This window comes from Manis javanica, chromosome 3 (genome assembly GCF_040802235.1).
Source record: "Manis javanica isolate MJ-LG chromosome 3, MJ_LKY, whole genome shotgun sequence".
In the NCBI taxonomy this organism is placed as follows: domain Eukaryota; kingdom Metazoa; phylum Chordata; class Mammalia; order Pholidota; family Manidae; genus Manis; species Manis javanica.
The window spans coordinates 29,606,643-29,631,537 of record NC_133158.1 but is presented as its reverse complement, the minus strand read 5'-3'; the positions used below and the strand labels follow the sequence as shown (position 1 = coordinate 29,631,537).

At 41.4% G+C, this 24,895-nt stretch overlaps 1 protein-coding gene across 1 annotated transcript in view; it reads left to right on the top strand.

Annotated features, from left to right (window-relative positions):
* Nucleotides 1–13,776, top strand: part of RAD18 (RAD18 E3 ubiquitin protein ligase) — a 156,367-nt gene extending 142,591 nt beyond the window's left edge. The window contains exon 13 of the mRNA XM_037019390.2: nucleotides 6,759–13,776. Coding sequence (XP_036875285.2) covers nucleotides 6,759–6,861 — 103 coding nt within the window. The 3' untranslated portion in view covers nucleotides 6,862–13,776. The remainder of the gene's footprint in view (nucleotides 1–6,758) is intronic.
* Nucleotides 13,777–24,895: the final 11,119 nt, after the last annotated feature.

Sequence of the window (24,895 nt, the reverse complement as noted above, 5' to 3'; positions counted from 1 at the left end):
ATTGATTCATTGATCAGTTAAGAGCATGTTGTTAAATCTCCATGTGTTTGTGGGCTTTTTTGTTTTCTTTGTGTAGTTTATTTCTAGTTTCATACCTTTGTGGTCTGAGAAGCTCGTTGGTACAATTTTAATCTTTTTTAATTTACTGAGGCTCTTTTTGTGGTTTATTCTTGAAAATGTTCCATGTATGCTTGAGAAGAATGTGTATCCTGCTGCTTTTGGGTGTAGAGTTCTGTAGATGTCTGTTAGGTCCATCTGTCTAATGTGTTATTCAGTGCCTCTGTGTCCTTATTTTCTATCTGGTGGATCTGTCCTTTGGAGTGAGTGGTGCGTTGAGTCTCCTAAAACAAATGCATTACATTCTATTTCCCCCTTTAATTCTGTTAGTATTTGTTTCACATATGTAGGTGCTTCTGTTTTGGGTGCATAGGTATTTATAATGGTTATATCCTCTTGTTGGACTGATGCCTTTATCATTATGTAATATCCTTCTTTGTCTCTTGTGACTTTTTTTATTTTGAAGTCTATTTTGTCTAATACAAGTATTGCAACTCCTGCTTTTTTCTCCCTATTAGTTGCATGAAATATCTTTTTCCATCCCTTTACTTTTAGTATGTGTATGTCTTTGGGTTTAAAGTGAGTCTCTTTTATGCAGCATATAGACAGGTCTTGTTTTTTTATCCTTTCAGTGATGCTGTGTCTTTTGATTGGTGTATTCAGACCATTTGCATTTAGGGTGATTATGAATAGAAATGTACTTATTGCCATTGCAGGCTTTTGATTCATGGTACCAAAGTTTCAAGAGTAACGTCCTTACTATCTGACAGTCCAATTTAACTCACTTAGTATGCTATTACAAACACAGACCAAAGGTTCTTTTTTTTCCCTCCCTTTTCTTCTTCTTCCATTCTTTATATATTACGTATCATATTCTATACTCTTTGTCTATCCCTTGACTGACTTTTGGGGTAGTTGATTTTGCATCTGCTTAGTAATTAATTGTTCTACTTTCTTTACTGTGGTTTTATTTTCTCTGGTGACAGATATTTATCCTTAGGAACACTTCCATCTATAGCCGTCCCTCCGAAATACACTCTAGGGACAGTTTGTGGGAGGTAAATTCTCTCAACTTTTGCTTATCTGGAAATTGTTTAATCCCTCCTTCAAATTTAAATGATAATCTTGCTGGATAAAGTAATCTTGGTTCCAGGCCCTTCTGCTTCATGGCATTAAATACATCATGCCACTCCCTTCTGGCCTGTAAGGTTTCTGCTGAGAAGTCTGATGTTAGCCTGATGGGCTTTCCTTTGTATGTGATCTTATTTCTGTCTCTGGCTGCTTTTAATAGTCTGTCCTTATCCTTGATCTTTGCCATTTTAATTACTATATGTCTTGGTGTTGTCTTCCTTGGGTCCCTTGTTTTGGGAGATCTGTGGATCTCCATGGCCTAAGAGACTATCCTTCCCCAAATTGGGGAAGTTTTCAGCAATTACCTCCTCAAAGACACTTTCTATCCCTTTGTCTCTCTCTTCTTCTTCTGGTACCCCTATAATGTGAATATTGTTCTTTTTCAATTGGTCACACAGTTCTCTCAATATTCTTTCATTCTTAGAGTTTCTTTTTTCTCTCTCTGCCTCAGCTTCTTTGTATTCCTCTTCTCTAATTTCTATTCCACTTACTATCTCCTGTACTACATCTAATCTGCTTTTAAACCTCTCCATTTTATGTTTCATTTCAGATGTTGAATTCCTTAATGAGTGAGTGAGTCTCAGTTCTGAATTTGTCCCTGAGTTCTTGAATATTTTTCTGAATCTTCATGGACATGTTTATGATTTTTATTTTGCAATCTTTTTCAAGAAGATTTATGAGTTCAGTTTCACTTGGCCATTTTTTTTTGGTGTTTGTGGGATTTTGGTGTGAACCAGGTTCCTTTGACATTTCATATTTGTATGTAGCCCCCTGTAGTGCCCAGAAACTCTACTCTCTGGAGCTGCTCAGCCCCAGGAATGATGTTGGGGATCATAGGGCAGTGGTGCTGGTGCCTGGCGAGGAGGAAGGAAAGAGCTCTTTCCTGCTTCCTGGCTGCTGTGCCTGTCTCCACGGCCAAAATCACTGGTCCAAGCACACAGGTGTAAACATCTATGCTTTGTATTTGTAGGTGCTGTAGGTGGGCTTCCCTCTGGCTGGCCTGATGCCAGGACAGTCTTTGTCGGTTTGTGGGCCAGTTGTAGGCTGGCCGGGAGGACGGCGCAGCAGGCTGCATATCACTGTGGGGGTCCTTGGAGCTGCGTAGCCAGCCAGGGGGCTGGAGCGCCTGAAGCTCCTGAAAGTTCCCAACCTGCTGGGCAGGGTGCATCCGGACAATTTTGTCCACCTGTCCTTTTTCTTGAGCAGCAAGCTCTGTACAATCCTTGCTCCTTTATCCACCCTCTTGCTGTTAGGAATTCTCTCAGACTGCTTGCCTTTCTTTTGTCCCAGAGCAGCTGGATGTGGATTCCTGTTTTCCACAAACAGCTGGAATCTCAGTCTCTCCAGGTATTCCACCTGTCTTAATTTTCTACCTCCGCTAATCTCCAGAGCACCATGCAATATAGTTTCATGCTCCCGGAGTAGATCTCTAGGGCTGGGTGTTCAGCAGTCCTAGGCTTCCATCCCCTCCCTGCTCTGTTTTCCTTCCTCCCGCCAGTGAGCCGGGGTGGGGGAAGGGCTTGGGTCACACTTTGGTATATTATCCTTTTCTGTGAGGTCTGTTCTTTTCTCCAGGTGTATGCAGTCTGGTGCAGCCTACTTTCCTGTTGCTCTTTCAGGATTAATAGTATTAAATATGTTTTCATATTGTATGTGGTTTTTGGAGGAGACCTCTTTCTCACCTCTCATGCCGCATCTTTTCAATGCAAATCCTTCAATCTATAATTATATTATTTTAATTGTGAATAAAATGCAGGGTATTGTTGGTCAGAAGTTTTCAGTTCATTTGGGTGAATTCCAAGGAGTGCAATTGCTGGACTGTATAGTAAAAGAATGTTTAGTTTCATAAGAAGCCGCTAAACTTTTTTCTGAAGTGGCTGTGCTATTTTGCATTCCCACCAGCAATGAATGAGAGTTCTTCTTGCTCCACATCCTTACCAGCATTTGGTGTTTGTCAGGATTTTTGTCCTCCCTACAATCCACAGATATCTAATATTGTTGAATGTTGAAATAGTCTCCTTTAAAAAAAAACAAAAAACCGCTCCCTTCCCTCCTTCTGAAAATTTTTCTTTTTCAGAAATGTTGGGACCATTCTAGCTTTGTTTCTTAGGAGTGCGGTTGAGGCCTCCGTGTCCCTAAGGGAGAGGAGAGGCCATCTACACCAACCAGGTGTGCTCCTGGACTTTGGGAAGGGGAAGGACTCAGACTTTGATGGCTCTGTTGGATGTAGGTACCAGATTTGCTATCCTACCTGTCCTGTGTGGACAGGAAGCACCATAATAGATTTTGTGGGATTTGGGCAATATACACAGTGGGGGAAAGAATGCTAATGTGACCTTGAGGTGGGCCCCTTGGGTTCATTCAGTGACTGTTTTTGTTGCTTTTACATCTGAATCTGTGTAGGAATTGATGTGTTGAGTACTTAAAATTCCCCATCTAGTACGTGGTAGAGCAAGTTTTCTGACAGGGAAGAGCTACAAAGAGTGAAAGGCCAGTACCCTTGATTCCCCAAACCCTATGTCATCTTTGAGTTACAGGTTTTTATGACTAGTCATCTTCCTCGTTGGAGCCTCTGGCAAAGGGAGGCAGCCTCCACCTGGAGGCACCCCTTGGGATTTTGGACTTGGCTCCAGCCTAGCAGAGCCACTAGTTTTTCCCCTTTAGAAAAATGGCTGGGAGCTTGCTACCACATTCTTGTCAAAACTCAATGCCAGATCAGTGGAGATAGACCATTATGGACTGAATTGTGTGTTCCTGAAATTCAAATGTTGATGCCCTAGATCCCCAGTGTAACTGTCTGGTGATAGAGCCTTTAATAAGGTAATCAATGTTAAATCAGGTCATAAGCAGAGTCATAAAGGTCACAGATTGGCAGAATAAACATTACCCCTCCCCTGACTTTGGGGCCACAAACCTGGAGGGTGCTGATCGAACCATCTGGGTCACTCATGTAGATACCAATCGTAAGAGCCCATTCTCCAAAGACATTGACTGGAGTCAGCAATGGGCTGATGCTCAAGGGGGTCGATGGATTTTTTTGTCCTCCCTACAATCCACAGATATCTAATATCGTTGAATGTTGAAATAGTGTCCTTTTAAAAAAAAAAGCAAAAAACCGCTCCCTTCCCTCCTCCTGGTCCACACACCATAGCAAGGCAGTTTGGTCACTGGGTGCTGTCCCCAGAAAAGGATCGTCTCCTTTTGGCTGCTTCCTAGGTAATGATCCAGACCCGGTGTTGGGGTTATGTTGACCTGTGTAGAAACCTCACAGCTCCTTCCTGGCGGTTCTTGGGCACACTGCTTCTTTCATGCTCCTGATTGGCACACCCTCCAGGTGGCAGCTGGTTGGGGTTATGTTGACCTGTGTAGAAACCTCACAGCTCCTTCCTGGCGGTTCTTGGGCACACTGCTTCTTTCATGCTCCTGATTGGCACACCCTCCAGGTGGCAGCTGGCTGAGAGGGGTCCGAGAGGATTCAGACTTAGTTCTGGTTCAGCCACCTGGATTTGCTTGTTGGATTGACATGGTTCTAGTCTAGGGGTTAACAAACTATGGTCCACAAGCCAAATCTGCTGTCTGTGTTTGTTAGTAAGGTTTTATTGGAACACAGCCACACCTATTTGTTTATCTACTGTCTGTGACTCCTTTCATGTTACAATAGAATTGAGTTGTTTCTACAGAGACTGTATGACCCTCAAAACCCAAAATAGCTGGCCCTTTCTGGAAAAAGTTTGCCCATCCCTGTCCTAGATCAGAAGGCTTGTGGTTTCTTGGTCGAGTACACTGTTCACTGAGTCCCCTCATGCTGGCCCACATGGGTCAAAGTGGGGAACATTATGAGTCTGAAAGTTTAATAAAAATGTCGTCCTCCCTCTCATACCTGACCCTTGTGGGTAAAAGCATTTTATGTGAGTAGCAGGTAATTGAAAAAAGGTAATGGAAATGAACATACTGATTTGTGGAGGTAGAAAAAGAACAAAAATGCTGATAGCTGGGGAGGGAATGTCTTAAACTCTGGGAGAGCCTAATTATCTCCACTCTGGAGCATCTATTTCTGCATGTTGTCCAGCTTCTCCCTAGAGCTTTAACATATTAATCATAGGTACTTAAAGTCCTGGTCTGATGATTCCAGCATATGGGTCATTGTCTCCTTATCTCTTGACAATAGATTATTTTGATTTTTCTTCTTTATGTATTGTACGTTTTGCTTGAGTGCTGAACTTACTGTGAGGAACCTTAGAGAGACTGTAGAGACTGAAGTAAGTGCTATTTATGCCTGGAAACAGGCCTGCTTCTTATTGTGTCAGGCCTGTACCCTGCATCTCTCATGTCTGCACTCCACAGGACCATCTCTTCTTCATGTCTGTACATACCACTCCCTGCTTATTACTTGGTACTAGGCTCATGGGGCCAGCTGGGGCTTCCCTGTGGCCTTGGTCCAGCCTCAGCCTTGGGCAGGCCCTGTGGGTCTGGGTCCCAGGACTGGGCTCTCAGTACTCTCCCTCTTCTCCCCAGTGGTAGTCACACTGCCTTGACCAAACCTAGGCTTTGTGTTACGTGAGATCATCAGCCCAAGGTGCTTTTCTGTTTGCCGCCCCCCACCCCGCACCACAGAGACAGAGATTTTTGTTCCTACCATTTCCCCAGCAACAGTGGATTTTTGCCAGTTTTCTTGCAAATGATTTCCTATACTCCCCCATCAGGTGAACTGATTTTTATCTTTGCTCTGCCCCGAGAGATCATGGATCTTTGCCTGATTCCCATAGACCAGTGAGTTTCTCTTAGCCATGTAAAGCTTCTGCTTTGTAGGACAGAATGGTCTAGGGGAGAGACAGGGCTTTCTGCCTGACCCATGTTGCCCCCAATCACCTGTTTTATAGTGTGCCACCAAAGTGGACTCTCTTCATTCTTCTGTCCTGTACCCAGTTTTTCTCATGAGCACCTAATAGAATCTTCTGGAAAAGAGCTTGCAAGTGCATATGGACTCTCCTTGTGTCAGGCACCTTCAATACTTGCCCATATTTCAGAATTCACTGAAATGTTAGCTGGTTTCTTCTTACCTGGTTGTATGATAGCCACTTCTTTCTCCAGTGCTCTGTGAAAAGGGAGAGAATCTGTGTGTCTCTCTTTGGAGGAACTTACCTTTCTTTGCAGTTTTATTTTCTTGATTGCCATGCAACCTCAGCTGTCTGATAAGATAAGAAACTTATGATTTTGTTAGACTTTCTGGCTTTTCCTACTGTTGGGATAGGGGAAATTTTTTTTCTCAGCTTTCTGCATGTTAAGCAGAAGTGTAAAGCTGTGGTAGATTTTGATTCAGAGGAAAGGGGTTTAATTCCTGGCTCTACCACTTATGATCTGTGGCCTTTGTTAAGTCACTGTTCTCTCACTTATAAAATAGGAATAATAATAGTAGTAATAACATTTATTATAATAGATTTGTTGGTGGAGCCAAGTACTGCTGGAGGTTTAAATGAAATCATGCATGTGAAAGCACTTGTAAACTAGAAACTTCTGTAGAATAATGATCGTTATTTTCTAAAGTGCCATTCCCTTTTTTCTGTTTTCAGAAATGATCTTCAGGACACAGAAATAAGTCCAATACAGAATCGTCGTACAAGATCAGTGGACAGTGCTGAGACTGAGCCAAGAAATAAGCGGAATAGAAATTAGCGTGGGCTTCTGCTGCTGACTTTTTCAGTGCCATGATCAGAATATGGTACTTTTTGTTGCCATCTAAATTTCATATTCATTAATGCCCAAGTGAAGATGTTAAATTCTAAATATTATGGTTAACTGATTTTCATTCTTTTCTGTCTTTCTGGGAAAAAGAACAGTTGTAAAACATCCTCACTTGGTGAGTTACCTCTTGCCTCTAAAACATCTCTCTCTAAAAACACTGACACTGACGTCCATCCACCTGTCCACCAGCTTTGCAGAGTACACAGACTTTTGGGCAAAGGGGTTTTGTCTAGTTTTGTTTCTGAATTTCAGAGTGTCCTTAAGCCATTTCCTTCTCTTCCATGGAGAAATTAACTTCAGAAAAGAGTTATTTTCAAAATCTCTCTACCACAAGGAGCAGTTGAGGAGGAAGAGCCTGTCTGTTGGGCAGGATGTCATAACTAATGCCCTTGGTGTGTGTGAGCACTGGACGCCTGCCTGCCAGCATGCCCATTACAGCAGGTACATGATGGTGTCTGACCAAGTTTAACCGAGTCATTCTTAGACCCATGTCTTGTACATTACTCGGAGTGGGATGTTAGTACTGTAATTGAAAGCCACAAGTAATAACTTTGAAACATTGGGTGTATTCTTCAGAAATGGCACTTAGAAATGATTACTCTCAGTCTTTTTTTTTTTCACTTGGGTATATAAAATCTTTAATACTTAGTCTCCCAGCTATGAAACAAAAAAGAATGCAATAAATGGATTTTGTGAATGCATAGACTCCATAGCAATTTAAAATAATGTAGTATCCTTTGATTGGTTGAGTACAAGCTATAAATCATTGGAAGGGGTTGGTCAGAAATTGTTACTGTTGTGCAAAATGCCCACCAGTCCCCAGTTCCTTCCAGAGTTCCTAATTCCCGTCTTTGGCATTTCAGAGCCAGTGCCCCTGCCCCTCCACCCTGACCCCTCTGCCACTGCTCAACTGAGACACGTCAGCTTCCAAATAACATGACAGAAAATGCAGCAGTGTTAAGACAACAAATTTATGAATATGTCAAGGATGTTTGTGACTTCCGCTTTGTAAAGAATGTCTCTATTGACTTTGGCTTTTTAGTATGCTTTTGGGTTTCTGGATAATGTGTGGAGTCTCATTATGACTTAGAGTTCAGCGTTTTCACACTTAAATGGCCATTTGTTTTCTTTATGAGTTCCCTGAGCTTCAAATGGTTAGTTACATAAGAATTTGTCATAGTCATTTCATCTGTTAAAAATCATGAGTGGTGCATTAAGGAGACTAAAAGCAGCACCACTCACTGAATCAAAGGATCTGATGTTAGGTGAGTGAGCAATAGCAAACAAAATAGGTTTAACGTTGATGTGTTATTTACGTCACTGAGTTGCCAGAAATTATGCTAAAATGAAAACCGTTTGATTAAATATGCCACCGCCTGCTGTAAATTAAACTGGAAGTAATTACTATTTTAGCTGCAGCTGTTAAAAAACAAACTACAATCAAGTGAATTTGAAGATTTAATTGGCTTTATTCATTGATTTAGGAGTTGGGAAGCATCCCATCTAGCAAGAGAAAAGGAGCTCCAAGGAGCTGTACAAAATGGAAGGTTTTTAAAGGCAGAAATGGGGCAAGGAAGTTATTAGCAAAAGAAAAGGAGGGATTGTTTCAGGCAAGTTCACCTTTCTTTGCAGAAAGGTGGGGGTCTGTCATGCTGACCCCCTAATGCTGACCAGAAAATTGCAGATTGACTCTTCAAAGGTCGCATGTCTGCAGTTCAGTCTTGGTTTGCTTTCCTGGGGACAAGTGACTCCATTTTCAACCTGTTGTTTATTTGTCCTAATCTCCTTTTAAAAATACATTAGTCATACTGGATCAAGGCCTATCCATATGACACTATTTTACCTTAATTACCACTTTGAAGACCCTATCTCCAAATATATTCACATTTGGAGGTACTGAGGGTTAGGACTTCAGCATATGAATGGGGGGCAGCAGGGAACACAACTTAGCCCACCACATGCCACAATAAAGAATTATCCGGTCTATTAAAATGTCAATGGTGCCAAGACTGAGCAACCCCAAACAGAAAGGAACTCCCAAGTCTACTTGAAAAATAAGGCCTAAAGGGCCTTACTGAGCTCAGGGTTTTTTTTTTGCATTTTGCATACATTTAATATTCACATGTTGTAAGAAGGTTATTTATATACCCATTTGAGAATGAGGAACTAAGGGTAAGTGTTAGATCCAGGATTGAAACTGATACTCTTCTGATTCCAGAGTTTACCTTTCAGTGAAAATATGATCTCCGTCACTGGTTATTAATTGTTTGCCTCCAAAACCCCATCCAGGGTATAACAGCTCCCCCAGGCATGTCACTTCCACAATGGTAGTGATGCTTATGGTTTGAGGGGTACAGGTGAGCTGCTATGTGTAATTTAGAAAAGGAAACTCAGGTGGTTCTGATATGTCAGGCCATCCTTTCATCCTCAAATGCCTTCTCTCGTCTTTATACCCCTCATGGAGAATCAGTGATCTAGTTGAAAAAGCAATTCCTACACAGAAGACAATGTGAGTAACACAGGGAGGGCAGTTTGCACTTAAAAACTAATACATATGGTAAAGTGTCATGTCAACGGCTAGTCAACTAGTGAGAGAACACTTCGTGGAAGATTTATTTTCCTTTGTGGTCCTGTAGATTGAGAAGAAAGCAGTTACCTAGATGACTACATCAATGTGGTTACTGTGGTTGAACATAAAATGTGACTGCATTTCCTTAGAACCAGGAAAAGGGCAGAAACAGTGGATGAGAAAATTCTTAGCATCTGATTTTAAAAAATGGCAATTCTTCAAGTGAGACAGTTTTTCCTATTTTGCTTTTTTTATTATAAAAGTAATTAATTATGAACATTAGAGGGGCAAATGATCACAGCCATTGAATTCCTTACCACTTTGACAGCCTTTCTTTGGGTGTTTCAGGTGTCCTCAGCAGTAACCATATAAGGCTGTAAAGGTCACACTGGCATTTGTGTCTCCATGTTAGTGGCTTCATACCCTGCCTACTCTAAGGCCTGACAGGGGCTCTACCCATCTCCTTCCCAGTAAGTCCAGTATCCCTGGCCTCAGACTGTTGAAAATAGGAAACAGGTCCACGTCTGAATGTGTTACTGCTCTCCTAACAGATTCCTGCTGGGCGCCTACCACCTGTGCCAGTGCTCTGTCCTGTGCAGCACAGCTGGGCCTGCCGGAGAATCCGGACTTGCCTGGGATGTCAGCTCCCAGTGCATCCCCAAGGGGCCAACTGCAAGGTGCCGAGGTCACCAGTTCCGGCCTTGCTGTTTCCAGACTGCAGGTGCAGAGTGCGCTGTCCCCTTTTGATGGCGTCCTGTCACCTGGGCCCACAAAGAAAAGTGCTGCCTCTCCTCTTCCTCCTCTCTCGGTTTTTCTCTACTTTACTCCCTTAGCTTCGCTTTCCTCTCTCTGTCCTCTGCCTTCCTTCAGCTAGCATAACTTCATGGCAAGTATTGTGCAAAACAGGCAGATCCTGCTCTGACGGAACTCATAGACCAGAAAGGGAGACAGACATTAATCAAATAACTACACAAATTATTGTTGTGATAAGGGCAGCAACGCACAGTTACATGGCCCTATGAAAGTATGTCATGGAGGGATTTCAGTTTTGCCCGCAAACTATAGGGAGCTTGAAAATCCATCCAAGTGAGTAAGTTAATCACCATATTCCCTTTGTTCTAGTCTCCCATCCCCAGGAAGCTATGCATATATCTTCTGACTCCTTACTCATGGAAGTCATCTCATGCAAATAGGTGCCAGTGTGTCCACTAAAACTTCACAACTGTGTCAGACAAGCTGGACAAGTCAGAATTTCATATGACTTAGCCAGGACTGACTCTACACTAAACACACACACACCACAGTGCATTTGCCATTTGTCATCACTTTCACGGTACATTTCCAGTACTCTAAGGATTGCATCATGAACCCATCTGGATCACGTGCCACATTGGTACAAGTAGTCTTTGATTGCTGGACATATAAATTTCTTCCAGTTTTTCCCAGTTACAAATAATAATAGAATTTCTTCCTTAGGTTAGGTTCCCAAAAATGGGGTAGTTGTAACATTAGCTTTTTAAAAAAAATTTTTTATTAAGGTATTATTGATATACACTCTTATGAAGGTTTCACATGAAAAAACAATGTGGTTACTACATTTACCCATATTATCAAGTCCCCACCCATTCCCCAATGCAGTCACTGTCCATCAGTGTAGTAAGATGCCACAGAGTCACTACTTGCCTTCTCTGTGCTACACTGTTTTCCCTGTGACACCCCCACACACACACCATGTGTACTAATCATAATACCCCTCAATCTGCTTCTCCCTCCCTCTCCACCCGCCCTCCCACACTCCTCCCCTTTGGTAACCATTAGTCCCTTCTTGGAGTCTCTGAGTCTGCTGCTATTTTGGAACATTAGCTTTTAATAAAATATATGAGCAGGTTGTTTTAAAAATAGAGGACATCAGGATGTTAGGAATTTGTGGGTTTTAAAATGGCCCTTAAGAAATAAGTTAGAAAAAAAAGAAAGAAATAGAGCTCTTCATGGGATTTCCACAGTAAGTGCAAAAGGTTTCATATGGCTGCTGCTTTTATTAACTATCAAAGCTGACAATTCAGAATCGAAGGAGACTGGGGAAAGACAATTCTATAGCATTTTAAGCAAAGATCAGAAGTATTTTGGACATTCCAATGTGACTATTTAGATCTCTGAGGGGAATGGCTAGAGAACCCTGTCATAGTATTTCACACCCAGGCTGGATCCATTCTGACAAGATTCTAGAGCTGTTATTTTTCTAGTATTGGCAAGAAAAGGGTCCAGCTGCTTTGGGTGCTAGATGACTAGGTGGCAAAGTTGACATACTCTTGTGGATGTCTTTTCTTGAATGGAGGGTTTACTACCGTGTCTGCTGTGCCTGGAAAAGTATCTGGTACATAGTAGGTATCCAGACTTTGTTAAAAGCAAAGGGAACAAAAAAATGATTTGTCTGCTTTCCCTGGCTGGAATATGAGGTGCCTGAGACCAGGGATCTTGTCTGTGTGGTGCTTACCTCCAGACCTCCGGTTCTCTGAGCAGTGTTGGAGCCTTGTGGGTCAGCACTAAAGAGATGGTAAGCAATCCTCAGTGAAGAAGCAGAGAGATCTGGGTAACTGGATCAGGCCCATTGGAGCCATCTTGCCTGAGTTTCTGTTTATTCCTTCTATCTGCTCTTCAGCTGTCTAAGAAATGCTTAATTTAACAGGATGAAAATAACAGCAATTATATCATTTAAGTGAACTACTCATCACTTCCTCCAAATCATCTTGATTCTTAATAACAATGATGTACCCTCACTCAGGTGTACTGTAATCTTTAGTATCAGCTGATTTGATTATAACAGTAAATGCTTTTCTGCCTTTATGAAGTTTTTTTCTTTTCTAGTGAGGACACATTCTCCCCACTACAAATGTTACAGGGAACATCAGTGAAGACCTCAACTATGGAAAATATTTTCTATCTTTACATAATACTTTGAGTCTTATTTCTTTGTGCCCAGTCTTAATTTTGCTTTGAACCTTTTTGTTAACCCTCATGTTAGACACACAAATCTTCACTTGAAGACAGATGAGAAACTCCTAATGCTAAAAGCTATTACTCTGTCTTCCTGGATGCCTTCAAGGATTTTGTTAATAGCTTTCCTTTTTGTTTAACAGATGATCCCAGAGTCCCTGTCATATTGAAATGTTCAGCACTGCCATCTCTTTTCTCTGGAGGTTTTGTGACATGAGCAGAGGTTTTGTTCTGGAGACAAAGCTCTGCTCTTGTGAGCCTATTGATTCATTCTCATAAGGGGACAGATGAAGGGTTGCCTGAAGGATTAATGTAATTGTGATCATGAAAAAAGAGGCGTGAAATTGTTTTAGGTTCCTAGTTCAAGATGTCACATAATTTTGGAGCTTGAAATCAACCTTAAAGCCTACCTAGTTTAACCTTATCTTATTAATGAAGATACTGGGTTCAGAGAGAAAGTGCTTCTCTCAAGGTCACACAGTTAATATACAAAGTCAATGTAAGAGCTGACATTGCATCTGGACGGATGAAGGGTGGATACCAATGCACTGGTAAAACTTAATAGCTCGCTGTAGGATCTTGAGTGAGTCTTCTAGCCTTTTCAATATGGTTTTTATCTATAGAGAAGAGTCCAGGTGGGCATTACAGGTATCATTAGATTTTATTGTGTCCAGTTGTACATGGTAGTGCTGATCCTTTTTAGGAAGAGTAACAATATCATACTACCTTTAATTCATTTAAAATTTAGACTATTATTTGTGTTTAAGCAATATGTTATCATGGTTTATTATTCATAAGGTACAAAAGAGTATACAGGAAGTCTTTGCCACCACCATTTTCCAGCCACTGAGGCAACCAATCTCTCCTATTGTATTTTTTATTTTTTAATTTTTTGGTAGAGGGGCCCTGGTCCTATTGTATTTTTTAGGAATGTGTTACACGCTTGCAAGAATATCCATAGTCATTCTTTTTTATAGAAACAGTAGCATACTGTATACACCTTTTTTTACCTTGCTTTTTTGTTTTAACATTATATCTTTGTATATATATTTAAAAATTTCCTTTTTCATTTTAAGACTGTATAGAATTGCATGTATGGCTGTACCATAATGTCTGAACTAGTTCCCTATTGTGAGATGTTGAGATTTCCAATATTTTTCTGTTACATATATTGCTAAAATAATCATATATATATTAGTCATATGTATGTGTGTATGTGCATGTGTGTATCTGTCTATCTGTAGAATAAATTCCTGAATGTGAACTGGTGGGTCACAGATTTGATACTGTGTGCTGCTTTAATGCTTTGTTTAAATACTGCTTTTAGCCCCTTCTTTCCAAATGATTGCTTCATAGGCTCTGGCCCGTTGACTCAGAAGCTCAGGATCTGGGATGAGGGAAAAAGGTATGAATGTCTATCTGCATAATAAAAATAAGGGACCAGGAGTTCCAAGACTATAACCTGGCAGACTAAGAAGGGAACGGAAGTGAAGGTGCTTAGAAATCTCTGGGCAGCTCACACTGTCTCTGTAGGATGCATTATTCCCATTGTTTTCTCACTGGCTAACACCCACTTATTTAGTTTTCTAGTCCCAGTTTCCTGTAGGTGTTGCTTGTGTGTTATCTTGTTTCTGTCAAGGCAGTGCAGTGGGATTTGATGGTCACAGGTGAGGGGTTCTGTCAGAGCTCCCTGTCCCTCAGGCACGTCCCCCGTCATTTGGGAAGAGCCTGCTTGGGGCGGAGGCAGCTGTGCCTGCCTCCGCTCCTGGCTTTCATGCTCCTGGCTTTCATGGCGCTCCCTCAAGCCCTGGGGTATGTAGCTCTCCTGGAAGCCGCCCCTCCTGCCCCTCCCTTCAGTCTCAGGGTTCGGATTTCTTTCCCAAGGCCCCTTTCCTGCTGGCCTTGCAGAAGGAGGAGGAACTGAGTTGGGGCGCCCTAGCTGCCGGACTTCCTTCTCAGCCTCTGGCCTGTCTTTGGGATTCAACGATCAGTGTCCACCCTCCAGGAGGGTGCCTCCTTTCAGCCTGGTGATGGCTAGAGGGCTGAGGACTGATCAGGCACTGTCAGTGTCGGTGTCAGTGTCACCGCAGTGTGTCCTGTCTACTCAGTGCCCCTGAGGGCACACATGCATGTCTAAGGGAACAAACTACTAGGCAGCACTTGTCACTAGGATTTTCCTTTCCCTGCCAGCCAGAACCGCATTTTTAATCCCACAGATGATGTGACTCATTAAAAAATCCAGTCTAGACTGCCAGGCTTCTAACCATATCAGACTGATGAAGTCAAGTGGCCTGATCTGGGCCTCCTTAGAGAGAGAGGAATGGGAGGCTTGGGGCTCTCTGGAAAGATCCTGCTTCCCCAGCCCTGCCTGGTGAGTAGCCCAGCAAGATGCCGCCCCTGAGAGCCCGTGTGTCACCCTCTGTGTCACTTCAGGCTCTCCCAGAAGCAGATGCCAAGACAGAACTGAATGGTCCAGAGGTTTATTGAGGGAATACCTGTCAGGGACAAAAAAAGTGAGCAGGACTAGGTAGGGAGAGCCCTGAGACCCCTTTCAGGCACCTGTGGGGTACGGTAGAGAGGAAGAGGAGGCTTGGGTAGATGGAGCCTCAGACCAAGGTGCAGAATTCATTCCCAGTTCTCTCCTGTGGCCCCATAGCCTATCCACCCAGGGGGTCTCTGGTAGAGCTGAAGAGTCCTGGGCATGGACCCTGTGAGGCTCACAGTGTTGGGTATACAAGGACAGCCAGGCGTAGAGGGATGGATCCCAGCTTGCACTTAAGTTCACTACATTTATCTAGGGCCTCTGGGCTGTGCCCTTTCCTAGCACTAGGATACAAAGTATATAAGGCACAACAGCCGTGCCCGTGAGGAACTCAGTCTGCTAGGGAGACAAGCAGGCTGGCAGATAATTAATTAGAACAACATTCAGCAAATACATGAGAGCAATATGATTACTAATCATGGGGACAAGAGTCAAGGCCCTCCCTGAGGACACATGGTGTTTCTGTGTACACTCAGGATGGCCTGGGCCCATTCCTTTATCTGTGGTCTCACATTAAGTAAAAGTGGGCCCCTAATATCTAGGAAAATGTTCTCAGCATCTGGCACCAAATCAGAGGAAGGCAGCTGCTTAGGACTGGTAAGGACACACCGCTGTAAGGTCTTCCCTCCCTCAGCCTCGGCCTTGGAGCCCGGCCAGTCCAGCATGAAGAGAGCTAGCGTGGTCCCTGTGCTCTGGGGTCGGGAGCCCCAACTGGGCCCTGAGGACAGCCAGAGGCTCTGAGAGGAGAGAGACATTACCTGGCCTGCTGGCTCTGCCTCCCCAATGGGGAAAAGAAAGGTGAATTGGAAGCTTTCCAAGGTGAGCTCAGTCATTTGATGTCCTCCCTAGTCTGGCACCGCAGGGCAGCCAGCCAGCCAGGCACGCCCCTGCTGTGGGGCTGCTCCACTTGGAGGTTGGAAGCTGGGTTAAGGGTGGTGGTCAGGGCCACAGAGGGGACCTCTGGGCTGGGCCCGCCACAGGCTACTGGGCCCGCCACAGGCTTCTGTGCCAGCAGCATTGCTGGTTTCCTTGTGTGTCTCTCCCTTGTGAAATGAGAGCTAGCATCTATCTAGCCCAGCTCTCAGTTGATGTGGTTCCATGGAATCGATGGATATCCCACTGGTCAGCAAAGGGAAAAAGAAGCTTCCTCTTACTCAGCTGTCAGCCAGGAGCGAAGGAACCAGTTCCCAATGTTTTCAGAGGCAGGACAGAAAATATAGCCTCTGCGATGGGACAGCTGAAAGCTGAGAAGAGTCTCCTGCACCTGAAGAGAGGGCTCACTGGCTGGGGGCTCAGGGTGTTGCCAGCAACTCAAGGCTTGCATGTATTCTGGTGATGGCAGTGCCACTTCCTCAGAGCCCGGGAAGGCCCTGGTGTTGGTTAGGAGGTGGAGGACCTGGTCCTGCCCTGTGTGAAGTGTCCTGGCATCTTAGGGTAGCCAGCCTCTGACGTCCTGCTGAGCTTCTTGGAGATATAGTGGCCAGAATCCTGCTGTGTAAAACGGCAGCTAGAATCTGGAAGGGTTGCAGGAGCAAATTCTCTTCCATTAGCTCCCAAGTGGCCTGTTGTTTTTAGATTTCTCTGCTTACCCAGGAGTCTAGGTTCTTGCTTGGAAATGACTCCAGGCAGCTAAGCGGGTAGCAGCTAAGCGGGTAAGCGGGTTGGCCTGCTCCAGCTTTAAGGGAATTCTCTGTGTGGGTGTGAAGTGGTATTTCATGGTTTTGATTTACATTTTCCCAGTAGCTAATGATGTTGAGCATCTTTTCATGTGCTTATTGGCCATGTCTCAGTCTTCTTTGGAAAATGTATATTCAGAATCTTTGCCCATTTTTCAGTTGGATAATTAAATCTTGATTTGTAAGAGTTAATTCTATAGTTTTTTAGAATTCAGTTCCTGATTGTGCATTTATAGGTTATGAAGATTGATTTTTTCATATTAATCTTGCATCTGCAATTTTGCTAATCTTTATTAGTTTGATAGCTTTTTTGTAGATTATAGTAGATTTTTTTTACATAGAGAATCATGTAATCTGCTAGTCCTTTCCTCCTTTCCAATCTGGATGCCTTTTATTCTGGGTACAAGTTCTCTTCCAGATCCATGCTTTGCATCAGATTGGGTATATTTGCTTCTATTACTACTTTGCTGAGATTTTTAAAAAATCAGAAATGGATATTGAATTTTGTCAAATGCTTTTTCTGCATCTATTGAGGTTATCATTTTATAGTTTATTGATATTTTGAATTATATAGATTGACTTTTGAATGTTAAAACAAAAGTAGGGAAAGCCCCACTTGGTTTTGATATGTTTTTTTATGCTGCTGGTTTCAACTGACTAAAATTTTGTTTAGAATTTTATGCATCTGTGTTCTGGAGGATTCATCATACAGATATTGGTCTGTAGTTTTCATTTCTTGTGATGTCTTTTGTTTTTTGGCATTAGGGTAGTGCTGGTCTCCTAGAATGAGTTGAAAGTATTTTTTCCTCCTCAATTTTCTGGAAAAGTTTGTGTACAGTAGTATTGCTTATTCCTGAAGTTTTTAGTAGAATTCACCAGTGAATTCGTATGAGCTAAGAATTTTTTGTGTGTGGGTAGGTTTTTAACCACATGTTATGTTTCGTTACTAATACTTACAGGACTATTCATGTCACCTATTTCTTTTTGAGTGAACTTCAGTAGTTTGTGTCTTTCAAGGAATCCTCCTTTAATCTAAATTGTCAGATTTATGGACAAAAAGTTGCTCATAATTTTCCTTTTTGTCCTTTCAGTATCTGTTGAATCTATAGTGATGTCACTTCCTCATTTCTGTTGCTGGTAATTGAGTTTTCTCTTTTTTTTCCTTCCTCTGACTGTTTAGAAGTTTATTAATTTTATTGATGTTTTCAGAGAGCTAGCTCTTGATTTCATTGACTTTCTTTAATGTTTTTCTGTTTTCTGTTTGATTGACTGCCACTCTGATCGTTATTATGTCCTTTTTCCTGCATATTTTGAGTTTGATTGCTCTTCCTTTTGTAGTTTCCTAAGGGAGAGGCTTAGGTCACTGATTTGAGTTCTTTCTTCTTTTCTGATATAGGCATTTAATATAAATTTCTCCCTAATGCTGTTTTTTTTTTCCTTTTTAATCCATGTAAAAGCACACTTTTATCCTTTTACTTTTAATATATAAATATATGTATATATACTTTTTGGTATCATTAATCTACAATTACATGAGGAACATTATGTTAACTAGACTCTCCCCATCACCTAGTCCCCCCGATACACCCCATTACAGTCACTGTCCATCAGCCTAGTAAGATGCTATAGAATCACTGCTTGTCTTCTCTGTGTTGTACAGCCCTCCCCCCCACATTATACATGCTAATCTTAATGCCCTCTTTCCTTCCCCATCCCCCCTTGTCCCTCACCCCCTGCCTTCCCCAGTCCCTTTCCCTTTGGTAACTGTTAGTCCATTCTTGGGTTCTGTGAGTCTGCTGCTGTTTTGCTCCTTCAGTTTTTCCTTTGTTCTTATACTCCACAGATGAGTGAAATCATTTGATACTTGTCTTTCTCCACCTGGCTTATTTCACTGAGCATAATACCCTTTAGCTCCATCCATGTTGTTGCAAATGGTAGGATTTGTTTTCTTCTTATGGATGAATAATATTCCATTGTGTATATGTACCCCATCTTCTTTATCCATTTATCTACTGATGGACACTTAGGATGCTTCCATTTCTTGGCTATTGTAAACAGTGCTGTGATAAACATAGGGATGCATTTGTCTTTTTCAAACTGGGCTGCTGCATTCTTAGGGTAAATTCCTAGGAGTGGAATTCCTGGGTCAAATGATATTTCTATTTTTAGTTTTTTGAGGAACTTCCATACTGTTTTCCACAATGGTTGAACTAATTTACATTCCCACCAGCAGTGTAGGAGGGTTCCCCTTTCTCCACAACCTCGCCAACATTTGTTTGTCTTTTGGATGGCAGCAATCCTTACTGGTGTGAGATGATATCTCGTTTTAATTTGCATTTTTCTGATGACTAGCGATGTGGAGCGTCTTTTCATGTGTCTGTTGGCCATCTGAATTTCTTCTTTGGAGAAGTGTCTGTTCAGCTCCTCTGACAATTTTTTAATTAGACTATTTGCTTTTTGTTTGTTGAGGTGTGTGAGCTCTTTATATATTTTGGATGTCAACCCTTTGTTGCGTCTGTCATTTATGAATATATTCTCCCATACTGTAGGATGCCTTTTTGTTCTATTGGTGGTGTCCTTTGCTATAGAGAAGCTTTTCAGCTTGATATAGTCCCACTTGCTCATTTTTTCTTTTGTTTCCCTTGCCCGGGGAAATATGTTCATGAAGAAGTTGCTCATGTTTATGTCCAAGGTATTTTGCCTATGTTTTTTTCTAAGAGTTTTATGCTTTCATGACTTACATTCAGGTCTTTGATCCATTTTGAATTTACTTCTGTGTATGGGGTTAGACAATGATCCAGTTTCATTCTCTTGCATGTAGCTGTCCAGTTTTGCCAACACCAGCTGTTGAAGAGGCGGTCATTTCCCCATTGTATGTCCATGGCTCCTTTATCATATATTAATTGACCATATATGTTTGAGTTAATATCTGGACTCTATTCTGTGCCACTGGTCTGTGGCTCTGTTCTTGTGCCAGTACCAACTGTCTTGATTATTGTTGCTTTGTAGTAGAGCTTAAAGTTGGGGAGCAAGATCCCCCCCACTTCATTCTTTCTTCTCAGGATTGCTTTGGCTATTCGGGGTCTTTGGTGGTTCTATATGAATTTTAGAACTATTTGTTTCAGTTCGTTGAAGAATGCTGTTGGTAATTTGATAGGGATTGCATTAAATTTATAGATTGCTTTGGGCAGGATGACCATTTTGACAATATTAATTCTTCCTAGCCAAGAGCATGGGATGAATTTCCATTTGTTAGTGTCCTCTTTAATTTCTCTTAAGAGTGTTTTATAGTTTTCAGGGTATAGGTCTTTCACTTCCTTGGTTAGGTTTTTTCCTAGGTATTTCATTCTTTTTGATGCAATTGTGAATGGAATTGTTTTCTTGATTTCTCTTTCTGCTAGTTCATTGTTAGTCCCTAATACTGTTTTAACAGTTCTTCATTCCCTTTTTTTTCTTATCTTATTCATTTGGATTGAGTATTCTTATGTGTTGTGTTTTCATTCAGTTGAAAATACTTTCTAATTTCCCTTTTGATTTCTTATTTGACACATGAGTTACATATAAATGTGTTACTTAGTTTACAGAATATTGGAGGATTTTCCAGAGAGCTGCATGTTATTGATTTTCTAATGTAATTTCATTGTGGTAAGATCACATACTTTTTATGACTTGAATTCTTTTACAGGTATTGAGACTTTTTCTTCTTATGACTTAGAAGATGGTCTCTCTTGGCAAATACTCCACATGCACTTGAGGAAAATTGTATTCTGCTCTTGTTTGGTGGAATGTTTGATAAATGTCAGTTATATCAAGTTGCTTGATAGTATTGTTCAAGTCTACTGTGTCCTTGCTGATTCTCTGTCTGCTTGTTGTATTAATCTTTGAGAGAGTTATTGAAATCTCTGCCTATAATTGTGTATTTGTCAATTTTTTCTTATAGTTCTATTAATTTTTGCTTCGTGTATTTTGGGGCTTTGTTATTAGGGGCATAGACATTTAGGATTGTTCTGTCCTCTTGATGAAAATTAACCCCTTTACACTATGAAGTGACGTTCCTTTTCCCTAGTAATATTCTTGACACTCAAATCTATTTTGTCTGGTATTAATATACCCTCTCCAGCTTTCTATTGACTAGTGCCTTTTTTCATCCTTTACTTTTAACCTATTTGTGTCTATATTTAAAATGTTTCTTATAGGTAGGTAGCCTATATAGTTAGGTCTTGTTACTCATTCTGCCACAATTTCTGGCTTTTAACTGCTGTATTTAGAACTTTTATATTTAATGTGATTATTGGTGTGGTTAAGTTTAAGTGTAATCACCTTGCCTTTTGTTTTCTACTTGTTCCATCTGTTCTTCGTTCCCTTTTTCTCCTTATCTTATTCTTTGGATTGAGTATTTTTTATTATTCCATCTTACCTCCTTTGGTGATTAACTATAGTTCCTTATTTTGTTATTTTAGTGGCTGAATTAGGGTATATGGTAATTATCCTAAAGTTATCACAGCTTACCTCCAAGTGTTATTATACCTACTACTTGTGTAGCCCAAGAATCTTATACTTTCGTTTCCCCCCACCACTACCTTTGTATTACTGGTGTTATGCATTTTACTTTAACGTATATTATCAACAATATACCACATTGTTATTGCTGTTTGGATAGTCAATTATATTCTAAAGAGATTTATATAATAACAAAAAAGTCATATCTGTTTATCCATGTAGTTACCATTTTTGGTGCTCATCATTCCTTTATGTGTACCTGCATTTTTCTCTAGTACTGGCATTGTTTGTCTTCCACTGGAAGAACTTTAACATTTTGTGTTGTATGCCTCTGCTAGTGATGATTTTTCAGTTTTTGTATGTCTATTTCACTTTTGGTTTTGAAAGAAATGTTTACTGAGAATAGAATTGTAGGTTGACTTTTTTTCCTTCAGTACTTTAAGATGTCCCATTGCTCATTCGCTTTGCTTCCTGTGAGGAAGATTCTGTCCTTATCTTTGTTCTTCTGTATGTCATGTATCCTTTTTTCTCTGGCTGCTTTTAAGATTTTCTCTTTTTTTTATTAGAGTTGAACAATTTAATAACAGTATGCATTGGTGTACTTTTCTTCATGTTTCTTATATTTCTTATTTCTCATTGCACTCCTTAGAGCTGTGGGTGTATAATTTTCATCAGATTTGGAAGACTTTGCTGTTATTTCTTCTGTCCTCCCCCCCTCTGTCCTCTCCTTGGAGAAGTCCACATACATGCATATTTGGCCATTAAATTACCCCATTGTTTACTGATGTTCTTTTCATTTTAAAAAATTTTATTTTCGTGTTTCATTTTGTATACCTTCTATTGCTCTGAGTTATTGGCTCTTCTTTCTTGAAACGTCTACTTTGTCTTTAATCACATCCACTGTAATTGCTATCTCAGCATTGTAGTTTTCATCTCTAGGAGTTTGCTTAGGATCTTTTTTCTATCTTTGGTGTTTCTACTTACTTAATTATCTGAATACCCGGAATACAAATGCAGTAAGTTCTAATGTCCTTGTCTGCTAATTCTAACATCTGTGTTAGATTTGGATCAGCTTTAGTTGATTGATTTCCACATTTTGAGTTGAGTTTTCCTGATTCTTTACTAGCTTTTTATGGGATGCCAGACGTGAATTTTACCCTGCTGGGTGCTGAATGCTTTTGTGTCCTATAAATAATCCTGATCATGTCTCTGGGACACAGATGAATTACTTGGAAACATTAACACTGTTTTTGGGTCTTGCTTTTAAGATTTTTTTTGTTCAGTTCAGAACAGGTCTCTCAGTCTAGGGCTAAATTTTCCCCTCCATTGAGGCAAGACTCCTGAGTACTCTACTGAATAACCCGTGAATTATGAAATTTTCCAATCTGGCTGTTGGGGGTAGGCCGTGTCCAGCTGGATATGAATGCTGCACTGTTACCTCTTAAGTAGTCCTTTCCCCATCCTGCAGCAGTTTTCTCATTGTGCTAATCAGTTATTTTCCTGAAGACTCAAGACAGACATTTTGCAGTTCTCTGAGGTTTGCTCTGTGCAGAAATCTCTGTGTGTCCATATAACCTATCTTTCTGGACTCCCAGCTCCTTCTGTTCAACTCACGGAGTTTATCAAGCTCCACCTGCATTCCTCATCCCACACTGTGGCCTGGAAACTCTCAAGGCAGTGAGCTGGAGCCATTGCCGGGCTCACTCACCTTGGTGGTTTCCCATCTCTCAGAGATCACCATCCTTTGTTGCCTGACAGCCAGTGAAAATTGAAAATTTTCTTGGAAACTGCTGATTTTAAAGCCTTTTTTGCATGTTTTTTAAACTTCTTTTTTTTTTTAAGGTGGAAAAGTAAAGCTGATCCCTGTTACTCCACTTGGGCTGGAAGTGGAATTTGCCCATTACATTCTTACTTAAATTGCAAGATAATAAAATCTCAATGGGTGACATGGGAGAATAGCTAAATAAATGTGGCACATGCAAATGATGTTGAATTTTAAAGCTGTTGAGTGTTTTGAAAGAATATTTGTAGGTATAACTTGATAATGTAGTAAGTAAACAAGAAGAAGTTACAAACCTATATCTGTAGTAAATTCCAGTGCTAAAAAATATTATTATGCATTGTGCATGTGCAAAGAAAAAAGAAAATACTCCAAAATGTGATTTCTGAATTTAGGTATTTAGATAATTAAAATTTTTTGAATGGTCTAATGCATTCATTGAGAATCCTATATATGTGTATTTTTGTCTGTGTGGACATGTATATGTATGTGCGTATGCACACACACACAGACACACATCGTGGAGGAGTGATGAGGAAATATGGAAGGTTTGATTATAGGGGACAGGGAAGACTTGGGCCATAAGCCAAGTTCTGCGACAACTTATTTGTGTGATTCAGGGCGAATCACTTTCCTCCTCTGGGCTTCAGTTTTCTTGGCAGCAAAATGATTTCAGAGCCCCCCGTCCTGCTAGGACATTCTGGGAGCCAGTGCTGGCTTGAAAATGTATGTTGCCTCATCTGTTCTGCTCTTGTCATTTCTCCTCCCTCAGCTGCCTTAAGAGCTGGATAAGGTGAGATGTTTCCCAGAGCTCTCTGTTACTCCAGATGGGATGACAGTTCTCTGCTAGTTTGTTTTTCTAGGTCGAGGAGGTCTGGAGTAGGGAACTGTAGGGAATTTATAATTTTTGGAGGAACATCTCTCTCTGCTGCTTCCTGCCTGCCTGAGTGAGCACTGGTCTGGTGGGGCCAGGGCATCATCATGACACAGCGGGTGCAGGTCCCAGCCCCCACGCAGCCCCTCGCCAGCTGGTGCCATCTCCCTGCTCACTTCCAGGACAGCTATTCTCAGCTTCTCTGGGCACCTCCCTGTTCCTGCCAGATGTGAAAGCACAGCTTGTTCCTGCTGCACAGCCCTATCAGCTTCTGTATCTAAGTAGCCATGGGTGTTAGTTAGCCCTGCGACACAGAGGAGGGCAGCAGGAATTGGCAGGAGTAGGCCAGGCAGCAGGCAAGCTAAGTCCCATCAGAGACGATGGATACCCAGAGCTTGTTTCTGCACCTGTACTCCAGGATGGCGAGGGGCCTGACAATCATGACACAAACCAGAGATAATTAACCTAGAAAAGAATGTTCTTTGGTATATAATATAGTTGAGTAACAAAAGCTAGCATTTACTGGGCACACAGTCCCAGGCATGGTGCTGCATTTTCTTTTAAGCATTCTTATAGGTGCCACTTACAGATGAAACTGAAGCACATGGAAAGAGAAAATCACCATTAGTCTAACTACAGTTGTAATTCCCACAGGCAGGGTCCACCAAGGGGTACTAAAATGAGTGGGTGAAGAGCTAAGGCACACAGCTAGCAATGGCAGGGCTAAGAGCTGAAGCTGGGTGTGTCTGACTCCAATTCCTGCTGTCTTAATCACTATGTTTGGTAATTTGATTGTTTTCTATGGGACCCAGTGGTAAAATTTGGATCAATAGGTGGAAGTTACAGGGAGACATATTTCAACTCAATATATCTTTCTGTTTCCACTATTTAAGAATAGGCAGGCAAGTAATGATTTCACCATCAATGGTTGCATTTGGCAGGAACACCATAGAGGAGATCTGTGTATTGAGTAAATAATGTGTAAATCCAGGATCATGGAGTGATCTCTTTGGGGTCACTTAGAAAATGT